General features: G+C 33.8%; 2 protein-coding genes across 2 annotated transcripts; both read left to right on the top strand.

Moving 5' to 3' along the window:
* Nucleotides 1–278: 278 nt before the first annotated feature.
* Nucleotides 279–8,163, top strand: LOC113752329 (receptor-like protein 15). The gene is made up of 4 exons (XM_027296446.1): nt 279–666; nt 5,965–6,039; nt 6,303–6,440; nt 6,662–8,163. Exons 1-4 carry the CDS (start codon nt 279–281, stop codon nt 8,161–8,163), a joined length of 2,103 nt encoding a protein of 700 aa, XP_027152247.1.
* A 58-nt stretch (nt 8,164–8,221) lies between these two features.
* LOC113754308 (receptor-like protein 56) lies at nt 8,222–8,912 on the top strand. Its single transcript, XM_027298687.1, has one exon. It carries the CDS (start codon nt 8,244–8,246, stop codon nt 8,835–8,837), a length of 594 nt encoding a protein of 197 aa, XP_027154488.1. The 5' UTR covers nt 8,222–8,243; the 3' UTR covers nt 8,838–8,912.
* Nucleotides 8,913–11,864: the final 2,952 nt, after the last annotated feature.

The following is an 11,864-nucleotide window of genomic DNA, read 5'->3' on the forward strand; positions in this document are numbered from 1 at the left end:
GAAATTTAAGTGAAGTAGTGGGGGCTTATAAACTAATAGATACACAAAACTCTAAGGGGCACAGTTGAAATTACATCAAATTTTTATAGGTATCATAGAAATTTAAGGATAGTAGTGGGCCCGTGCCTCCTGTGTAAATCCGCCACTGTTTTACACCTGAGTTGACTTGTCTCCGGTCTCCGGACCTGCGTTCCAGTACATTGATAAGCGATTATAAATTATCCTGCCTTCCATTTTCATTACAGCACTTTCCTTCACTAATTCTCCATACTGAAATCATGCGCGGTCATTCCATTCTGATTGCCTCATGGGCTCTTGCTGTATCAATAATACTCAACGGAAGGCAACTTTGCTCAGGTTGCTTTTTAGAAGAAAAACATGCTCTCTTGGACTTCAAAGCTTCCTTAAATGTGACTACAAATGCTCATCTTATCCTTTCTTCGTGGACTGGAAAAGAAGGTGATGGAGCAAATGCTGATTGCTGCACCTGGGAAGGGGTCAAGTGCAGTAATATTACTGGGAGAATTGTTGAACTCCGCCTTAGTTATTTGCGAGAGAATATGGATGAGGATTGGTATGTAAATATAAATATTAGCACTTTCATACCTCTGAAGGACCTGCGAGCTCTAGACCTGAGTCGTAATTTCTTCCAGGGTGAAGTGACAGGTAACTACCTGCGAGCTCTATCTTTTTTTCAAATCATTTGTTTACTTTAGTGTTGTAGTCGTTTATATTGTATAATTTGAAGTTTCTTGTTCTTGGTATCTACTATTTTGATATTCTCACCATCTCATGAAAGAGTTCTCGCACAACATTTAAGAAGATTTTTTTGAAGGTTGATATATTTAAACTTGATGTGGTACAAATGTTAGATATAGTAAGTGTAGTTAGTGATGTATTGCTTGAGAATCCCATATTGATTGCAAAGCTACAAGAAAATGAAAATTCCAATCCAATCCAATTGGTAATCTTGGAGGAAAGTGGACCATAATGTTGTTCCTGGCAAACTTTTTGAGTTTTGAGATGTATGAACAATGAAGGGTTTGGCTCGACGAGTGGACCATTGAACTGGGCCAATTTTGATTAAAGGGTTTAGTTCTCTGTATTAGTCAAAGTTGGTCAACCCTAGACTTCCAAGAAAGCCCCCGTCATCTTAAACTTCTTTCGTTGTTAATTCATTCTTTGAATCACCTCTCAACCAATCATCCCATTCTTCATCACCGCAAGAAAATCCTTTAATTTTCCCCAACAATAATTGAATCAATGTTGAATCTTTTCCTTCTTTGTACTTTGTAATTTACTAATTTTCCAGAGTAAAATATAAAATTTAATCTTGTATATGTTTTGATTTTGCTAAGCTTATATCGAAAGATTGGCCATTTAGAACCTTGATTACACAGGCAAGTAATTCAGCTTTCTTCATGTTCTTTTCTTTTTTCGTTGTAGCCTTTCTTCATGAACTTTAATTATGCTCGATTATTAAATTTAATAAAAAAAGCTGCCAGTTTCACTATAAGCCAAAACCATGTTAAACTGTACTTTTTCAAATTATAAGGAGGAAATGTGTATATTGGATTAGCCAAAGGGGTTTCTTTGGTATTTAGTCCGTTTATTAGAATCCGACTCGTGCTTTGCAGGCTGCAGGAATTGGGCTAAGTTGCAAAATCTCAAGTCCTTATACCTCGATGATAACAAATTCAACAATACTATAATTCCATGTATAACTGCAATTACTGGACTTAAAAGGCTGTCTCTCTCTAATATGTATTTAGAGGGATCGTTTCCTATAGAAGGTATATTCACTTGCTATCTATAATTCTTATATGAGACTTTCAATAACCTTTTTACACAATTTTCTTTGACTTTGCGTCTGTTCTATTTTTGCTTTTCTACTTCATTTGTTTTGGGTCCTGTCCAGCACATAAAAATTAATGAATATCTAAACTTAGAATGATTCAGCATTATTTATTTGTAATCTATTTCAATTAATAGCTCTTAAATGTGAACTTTATTGATGTGGAGCAAATTGCAAAGCATCTTATTTGTTTTTCCTTTTACCTTCGCAAGCATGGGATTAGAGGGTAACTTAATTTACATATCCAAAGTTTGTTTACATTTTAATAATTGGCTATGGACTTAAGAAAGAAAACAAAGGGCAAATTATATTTTACATATTTTACATTTTTGTACATAACCTCCTTATGGTTTCAAAAAATATACACAAGCCCCTCATGGTTTGGATTATTAAAGTGTCAAAGTTATGGAAATAATCATTTGTAACAGAACCTTTAAAAATGTCGAAATTACACTTGTTTAAAATTTAAAATGACTGAAGTGATAAAAATATATAAACATAATATACATGATGCACTAATCCCATATGATTTTATATTTTATCATATAACCTCCTTATAGTTTAATGTTTTACCATATAACTCCCTTATGATTTTTAAAATATATACATAACCCCCATTGTGGTTAATAAATAATTTTCAACCTTACATAGAATTATTTTTGATATTTTAGGTGATTCCATTATGAATTACAGATTCCATTACTTTGACACTTTAATTCAAACCATAAGAGAATTGTATAAAGTTTTTAAAACCATAGGGGGATTATGTATAAAAGTACTAAATTATAGGGGATAAAGTGTAATTTGCCCAAAACAAATCGCTTGTAGACTAACATGTGAGCAGTTGTTTGAAAGATGCTAATTAGTTAATCTCTTTTTTTTTTTTTTTTTTTGTAGTTGTGAGAGATGTTGCATATGCCAAAATTATAGAGCATAGATATACAGAAAAGATAAAATTGTAGAATCCATTAGCATGAGAGTTGTTGGACCATTGAAGGAGTTCTAACTGGATCATCTTCTTGCTGCAGAATTCAAGCGTCTGGAAAAATTGGAGTTTCTTAACTTAAGCTATAATCAATTTTCTGGTTCCATGTCCTTTAAAGGGTTTGGCTCGACGAGTGGACCATTGAACTGGACCAATTTTGATTAAAGGGTTTAGTTCTCTGTATTAGTCAAAGTTGGTAAACGCTAGACTTCCAAGAAAGCCCCCGTCATCTTAAACTTCTTTCGTTGTTAATTCATTCTTTGAATCACCTCTCAACCCATTCTTCATCACCGCAAGAAAATCCTTTAATTTTCCCCAACAATAATTGAATCTTGGCCTAAACCACATACACCATGTTGAATCTTTTCCTTCTTTGTACTTTGCAATTTACTAATTTTCCAGAGTAAAATATAAAATTTAATCTTGTATATGTTTTGATTTTGCTAAGCTTCTATCGAAAGATTGGCCATTTAGAACCTTGATTACACAGGCAAGTAATTCATCTTTCTTCATCATCTTTTTTTCTTTCGTTCTAGCCTTACTTTTAGCATTCTTTTCCGCAGCTTGAGGCAAGTTTTTCATATTTCTTCATCTTTTTTCTCAGCCTTATTTCTTATAATTTCTCTTAATCTGCGTGTATATCTGTATTATAATTGTAGAAGACTCAAAATCCCATACAAACTGACGATAGTTTAATCAAACAGGAAACTATTTTGCATTAAATTTTAGGGATAATCTCGAAAACCTCCCTTGAGTTTTTTTAACAATTTTATTTAGTTCTCTCGAGATTTTTAAAATTACACATACCTCTCTTGTTATTTAAAATGACAATACTACCCTTAAATATTTTAATGAAATTCTCTTGTTTGGTATGCTTCTAGTTAGAATGACTTTTTAAATTATTTTTTCATTCTTTTTCCTTCTTATTCCTTTTAATTTTAATTTTTTACCAATAAAACTATAGAACTATCACTATTATCTCTAACTTCTATTGTAACCAAATGTCGAACTAGTGATTTTTTTGACGAGTTAACTTTATACGTAATCCAATGTTTTTTTTGCTAATATTTGTTTTCTATTTTTTGGTATTAAAATTAACAATAAATAAAAAAGAAACAGCCCAAAACCACTATTAAATTATGATAATCCCACTACTCGAAAAATTCATAAACTCTAAATCAATTATTTCGACATTTTCCTTATAGATCTAAATCCATAATAAAATACTATCAAAAGTATCCTATAAGTCAAGAAAAAATAGCAATTAAAAAATAGATCATACAGGCATAAAACATCAACCTATCGTGATGGATTAGGAGCAATAATTAAGGAATGTATACATGAGTAAAATTGATGTCTCTAAGAAAAAAACAGGCAATTTATGTGGAAAAAAGTGAATGGATCAAGAGAAAAGAATAAGATATTGCATTACAAAGTATGCTTTTTTTTGAATTTGAATTACTCTCGCTTCTTACCATCATTTTCTTACTTCCACGTTTTTTGATAGTGTGTCTTATTTATTTATCAAATAGTTTTCAATTCAATGGGTGACCGGTTACAAATTAGTTTGTGTAATGTACAACAATTTTACCACTTACATCAAGTTTTATGCATAGTAGTTAACTTTGAAAACAAAAACGAAAAGCAAACATTTATATCTTTGCCGACGTGGAAAGTATAAAAGTGTGAAAAATTTTACCTCCTACATCCTTTTATTTAGAGTCAAATATCGAAAACCTCTTTTGGTAGAAGGAATAGATCAGCTCCCTTTGGATGATGCTGCTGGCAAGAACCATGGTGGACCGCTGCAAAGCTCTAATAAGTGTTTCTTTTGCCAGAAATCAGTAGGGAAGAAGAAGCTTTATTATGAAATTTAATTTTTGCGATGATGTCATTTTGGAATTATATTTTGAAACCAAATTTTGTCTATAATTTATTTATGACATATGGTTCAAAGGTCGATTTGATTATTTCATCATTGTTTTTTTATTAAAAACTTTGATAGTGCTCGATTATTAAATTTAATAAAAAAAACTAACAGTTTCACTATAATCCAAAACCATGCAGGTTAAATTGTACTTTTTCAAATTATAAGGAGGAAATGTGTATATTGGATTAACCAAAGGGGTTTCATTTGTTTTGGGTCCTGTTCAGCACATAGAAATTAATGAATATCTAAACTTAGAATGATTCAGCATTATTTATTTGTAATCTATTTCAATTAACAGCTCTTAAATTTAGTGATGTGCAGCAAATTACGAAGCATCTTATTTGTTTTTCCTTTTACCTTCACGAGTATGGGATTAGACGGTAACTTAATTTACATATCCAAAGTTTGTTTACATTTTAATAATTGGCTATAGTCTTAAGAAAGAAAAAAAGGGCAAATTATATTTTACATTTTATATTTTACATATTTTACATTTTTGTACATAACCTCCTTATGGTTTCAAAAACTATACATAAACCCCTCATAATTTGGATTAAAGTGTCAAAGTTACGGAAATAATCATTCGTAACAGAACCTTTAAAAATGTTGAAATTACACTTGTTTAAAATTTAAAATGACTGAAGTGATAAAAATATATAAACATAATATACATGATGCACTAATCCCATATGATTTTATATTTTACCATATAACCTCCTTATAGTTTAATGTTTTCCATATAACTCTTTTATGGTTTTCAAAATATACACATAACCCCCTTGTGGTTAATAAATAATTTTCAACTTTATATAGGGGTATTTTTGACATTTCAGGTGACTCCGTTATGAATTGTAAATTCTGTTATTTTGACATTTTAATTCAAATCATTAGGGAGTTATGTATATCTTTTGAAACTATAGAGGGATTATATATAAAAAATACTAAACTATAGGGGGATAAAGTGTAATTTGCCCAAAAAAATCGCCTGTGGGCTAACATGTGAGCAGTTGTTTGAAAGATGATAATTAGTTAATTTTTTTTTTTTTTTTTAGTTGTGAGAGATGTTGCATATGCCAAAATTATAAAGCATAGATATACAGAAAAGATAAAATTGTAGAATCCATTAGCATGAGAGTTGTTGGACCGCAATCTGCCCATTCAAGGAGTTCTAATTGGATCATCTTCTTGCTGCAGATTTCAAGCGTCTGGAAAAATTGGAGTTTCTTGACTTAAGCGGTAATCAGCTTTCTGGTTCCTTGTCCTTTAAAGGTACGCATATCCAGTTTGAGATAAAAGTGTATATAGTTTAACTGGGATACGTGTTTTTTTTTTTAACAAAAAAAATTACATTGTTAGAATAGCTGTTCAATGGATCAATTGACGTGAAAAAAATAGTATAGTTGACCTGTGGCCTAATTTACCTTGTTTGAAATATACAAATTCTTATAGAATAGGGGATGGAGATGCAACAATAGTTATGTAATTTTGATATATCCAAAACTATAATACTAACATAAAGTTTTGAACTGCAGAATTGAAGCTGGAGAACTTGAAGGTACTCAATCTTGAATATACAAATTTTAACAAACTCTCAGACGTTGAGGCTTTAACTTCTCTCAAAGCCTTATCTTTGAACGTTATTGGTATTAATGATTCCTCCGTCCTTCAAGGTAATAAGATAGGCTGTGAAAGGCTCGGTTGCTTGCATGAAGTTGCTATTTACTTTTCAAATGTTGAGCTAGACCGGATGAAATTTGAAAACCAACATTTCAATTTTTTTGCGTGTAACATATGATTTCACGGTTTCTGAATTGGCTATGTATTGACAATTCATACCTAGCATCAACTATTACTGTATGAAAACCTTACAATGAACTTGGTTTTTGGACAGGAATTTGCAGTTTGAAGAATCTCCATGAACTTCACCTGAGTCGGAATAATTTTTACGGGCCTGTTCCCATGTGCTTCAGAAACTTGACATCTCTTCGACTTCTTGATCTCTCCAACAATATTCTCAGCGGAAACATCCCTGCAGCTCTCATTACTCCTCTCGTACACCTTGGGTATCTATCTCTCTCTGGCAACCTTTTTGGAGGTTCTTTTTCTTTCAGTTCTTTGGGCAACCATTCAAAGCTTCAGGGGTTCAAACTTGGACCTTTGAACAATGATTCACATGTCGACACTGAGGATCTTGCTCTGCCCCCACCATTTCAGCTAAAGGCTCTCTATTTATCTGGCTGCAACTTGAATAATCAGACTCGAAAAATCCCAAGTTTCCTGCTCTATCAGAAAGAAATGCAAAATCTTGATCTGTCTTCCAATAAGTTAGTGGGCCAGATTCCTACTTGGCTTCTGCAAAATAATACAAACTTGGAAGTTCTTGTTCTAAAGGATAACTCTTTTACGGGTCCGTTTCTTGTAGATGATTCTCTGGGAAAATATCTACGTCAATTAGACATCTCAAACAATGACGTCAGTGGTAAGGTTCCCCAAAATATCGGTTTATCTTTTCCATCTCTGCAGTGGTTGAATTTGTCAGGAAATTCATTTGAAGCCAATATTCCCCAGTCATTGGGAAACTTGACATGGGCAGAATCAATTGATTTGTCCCACAACATGTTTTCAGGGGAGGTGCCAGGTCAAATTGGAACTGGATGTTTATTTCTTAGAATATTGGTATTGTCTTATAATAATTTGCATGGCAATTTTCCTTCTGGGTCCACGAACTTAACAAGCCTAGAATTCCTTCACTTGGATAATAACCATTTTATTGGGAGCATTTCACATGGATTATCTCGTTCTCCAAGTTTATCTTTGCTGGATATTTCAAACAATTCTTTTCAAGGCAAAATTCCAAGTTGGATTGGAAATTTTTCAGATTTGAATGGTCTTGACATGTCAACCAACTTGCTAGAAGGTAGCTTACCAGATGCTATATGCAAACTTTCAGATCTTGAATTTTTAGACCTCTCCAAAAATCAGTTGATCGGACCTTTACCAGCTTGCTCCGAGCTTACGTCATTGAAGTTCATCCACCTGCATCACAACATGATCTCAGGGCCCATCTCAAACATGCTGTCTGGGAGCTTCAATTTGATGACACTCGATTTGGGTTACAACAAGCTGTCTGGCGGTATACCACGCTATATTGGTAAACTTAAAGAGCTCAGGGTCCTTCTATTGGGGGGAAATGAATTGCTTGGTCATATTCCTTTGCACTTATGTCAGCTGCAGAATGTGACAATTATGGATCTTTCTCAGAATAAGTTTTCTGGGCCACTGCCTACATGCTTCAACAAAATTTCTTTTGGCAGCGGGCAGTTCTCCAAAGATGCATTTTTTAAATACCAGCTTTTTTTTCCCCATACACCTTCCTTTTTTGGCCATGGATAATAACCTTTTCCGACCAAGAAAATGTGATATTCACAACAAAACGTAGAAGCGAACGCTATGCAGGGAATATATTAAATTTCATGTCTGGACTTGATTTGTCGTGTAACCAATTGATTGGAGCGATTCCTCCTGAATTTGGTGATCTCAGACATATCCGGGCATTAAATTTATCCCACAACTACTTGCAAGGATCCATTCCCTCAAGACTTTCCATGTTGAACCTAGTAGAGAGCTTGGATCTTTCTTACAACAATTTCAGTGGCGAAATACCTTCAGAGCTGGCATCCTTGAACTTCTTGTCCATCTTCAATGTGTCATACAATAACTTGTCTGGCAGGGTACCTGATACAGGGGAGTTTGCAACCTTTGACGACAGCAATTATAGAGGAAATCCAGGTCTCTGCGGACCATTGCTCAAGAGAAGTTGTAACCCCTTTGCTCCACACCCTGAAAATGTTGGTGATCAAGACATAGAAGTTGATGGTGCAATTGATGTGGCAGCATTCTATTGGAGCTTTTTTGCTTCATATATGGTGATCGTGATTTCATTTGTGGTAATTCTTTGTGTTAGCCCTTATTATAGAAGAGCATGGTCTTTTTATATTGATTATTGGATCCTGTCGAGATTCTACGAGTATTGCGGGTCTCGTTCCTCAGAGAAAAAGCAAACATAGAAAGTGTTTAATTGGAACATGAGAAGGAGATGAATTGGTCCTAGTTACTCTATTGGGATTCTCGAAATTGGAACTATATGAGCTGAAATTCTGATGTCCAATATATTTTGCACTACAGTTTTTTTTTCTCATATTTGCGGTTTAATTTTCTTTATTTGCACAATTACCATTTCTTTTCTGAATAGCCATAATTTTTTTGCCTAATTAATGTATGAAGATGAAAGCTTTGGAAAATTTTTAATTGGTCAAAAGAAAATGTATGATCAAGTTGCGATTTTGCAATACAAATAGCCAAATTGTACAGTCGCTAAACTTTTTGTTTGTCTTTTTCTAGCAGCGTAGGGAGAGGAGAGGTCAGAGGAGGATTAAAACTCAAAATCTTTATATTTTGAGGTTTTAAACTTAGCCACTAGATGATTAACGAAAATGTGGCACAGCAAGTAAAAAAAATTTATTTCTTGATTTATTAGTTTAATTAACTTGTAAAATTTGTGTATTTTTCACTAATTATTTCTTTTACAAAAAAAAATCGTATCAATATGAAAATTACAGCAGTTCAAACTATTTCTACCTATTCCCTTGACAATGATACAATTTAGACCCACAAATTCTCTTGGTCCCAAAACCCATCTCAGCTTCACGTTTGGGCTTCGAGTAGCGATGCCAACATTGGGCCGCAAAATGGCATCACAGCTCAGTTGGTGCCCAAAAGAAATAGCAGAAAATTCTTGTAACATGGCCACGAGAAATTGTACAAGCAAAACTCTAAATGAAAATCAGAAAGAAGCAAAATCACACTGGGTCAGGTGATAGATGAAAATAATCAATCAAAATACTGCTTAGGAGCTACTAGGGGTGGGCAAAATTATCCGCTAATCCGAAAATCCGTCATATCCGATCCGATCTGATCCAAAAATTAGGATATCCGATTTTTATTATTTGATCGGGTCAAAAGAGGGTCGGGTACCCGCTAAGATGTGGGGCGGATTAGGGTCACATAATTGAAAACCCGCGGGTACCCGATCCGCCCCGCATATATATATATTTTTATTTTATTTTTATACACACACTATAAAATAATAAGTTAGAACTAAATAAGTAATATTATTGAACAAATTGCATTACAAATATGAGAGACTATAGTTTATTTACAAGATTCATTTGTAGAGGCCATGATCTTATATTTTATAAAAAAAAGTTTAATTAATGTGGAACATATATATTAAAAATTGTGCTCCTTATTTCAAAATTTTATTGATTTTGAATTCTTTTAATTTTTTTTCTTTATCTTATATTCCCTTCACATGCTTGTTTCTTGGTGGGAAGCCCTTTTTTAGAAAAAAAAATTATTAAATCTTAGATGAATGTGTAAAATATAAAATTAAATTGGTATAAATCATTTTTTTAAAAAAATTAATGATAAATGAGGTGGGGCGAGTACCCGCTGACCCGACCCTATCTAATCGGGTACCCGCTGATATGCGGGGCGGGTAAGGGTCAGAAAATGGCTGACCTGCAAGGTGCGGGTTGGGTCAGTCAAATGGTGAATGGGGCGGGTACTCGACCCGCGCCCACCCCTAGGAGCTACCCCAAGAAGCAAGTTTACTCGGCAATAACCACCTCATTCGGCACCGAAGTTGCCTGGCCAGAACATCCGCCTCGGTTAAACAGTCAATCTTTCTTTGCTGCCTGTTGACCATACTTTTTTGTTTTTCCTTGAATTATACTGAAGTTCAATCCATAATATACCCTGACGAAAATGAACCACCCAAATCTTGAAATAATTTGTTTAAATTTGACTCACAAATATGCTTGCCATAAATTGCCCTGAAGAAAATGATTATTCTAGTCTTGAAACTTTTTTTTTGGTGGGTTCGGTTTCTGTCATCTTCACGATTTAAAATATGCCTTCGGAATCATGACAGCGGAATTTGAACACACGATTTTTTGTAAAAAAGTAACACGTTTTTGTCAACTGAGCCAACTTATTATTCTTGAAACTAACATGTTGAGTTTGAGCTTTTAAATTAGACTCGTTGATGTATCAAGAGATGGTTTTGAATAAACAGGGGTAGAAATTTTGTTTGAAACGGTTGTGCACTTTCCACTTTTTGATGAGAAATTTTCTTCCCAACTAAAATGATCCTTATAAAGGTAGTGGCTTAACTCAACTCGAGTATGAGTAACTTGATTAAAGGCTCTAACAGAGCTCGGGCCAAAGTTATTTGTGAATATAGTTTTGTACCTTCGTTAGTCATTATCCCCAAGTGCAATTAAATTCATTTTCAAAAAAGATCATAGTTATATAGACAAGGTCAATTAGAGAACATGAGATGTACGATAGGTGCTCAATTGATTTTCAATTTAACTTCGAGCCAAAAATATAAGTCTAGCTTCACTTGATCAAGTCTAAGCTCGACTCGCGGATTTGCAACCTTACATTTGAGTTGACTTGTACAGTAGTCTTCACTACATCATTTGGTACGCAACTGGGATCGGGTTTGTCCTAATACTTGCCTTCCAAGGGGGAACGCAACATCTTTGTCCAGTTCGTTTGTCCAATTCCCTATTCTTTTGCACTCCAATTTGGACAGTTTAGCACTAAATTAAGAAGTCATTTTCGGCAGGCCAGATTTACTTAGCAAGAAATTTCTTGTCAAAGACACGTAAACGGCAACAATAATGAATAAACTATTCCAATGTAAAGTAGAGGGGAAGGCAACATCTTTGTCCAGTTCATTTGTTCCCTCGTACTTTGCACTCCAATTTGGACAGTATAACACTAAATTAAGGAGTCATTTTAAAAACAAAAAAAGGATTCATTTTTAGTAGACCAGATTGACTCAGCAGGAAATTTCTCATCAACGACCCGGAAACAGCAACAATAATAGATACACTCGAAATTATTGATGCAATATAAGTACTTTGATAAGTATAATCATGTAAAAACCTCAATAGCTGCTTCTCAATGCACCAAAAATTGTACCAAAAAAATAAAAGAAATTAGCCGTGCAACAAAAAAAGTAG

Source organism: Coffea eugenioides, chromosome 11 (assembly GCF_003713205.1).
Source record: "Coffea eugenioides isolate CCC68of chromosome 11, Ceug_1.0, whole genome shotgun sequence".
NCBI classification, from domain to species: Eukaryota; Viridiplantae; Streptophyta; class Magnoliopsida; order Gentianales; family Rubiaceae; genus Coffea; species Coffea eugenioides.

Coding starts and splice junctions, on each gene's coding strand:
- LOC113752329 (XM_027296446.1), top strand. CDS start 279: ATGCGCGGTCATTCCATTCTGATTGCCTCATGGGCTCTTGCTGTATCA. Junction 667..5,964: donor CTTCCAGGGTGAAGTGACAG/GTAACTACCTGC, acceptor TTCTTGCTGCAG/ATTTCAAGCGTCTGGAAAAA. Junction 6,040..6,302: donor TGGTTCCTTGTCCTTTAAAG/GTACGCATATCC, acceptor TTTGAACTGCAG/AATTGAAGCTGGAGAACTTG.
- LOC113754308 (XM_027298687.1), top strand. CDS start 8,244: ATGTCTGGACTTGATTTGTCGTGTAACCAATTGATTGGAGCGATTCCT.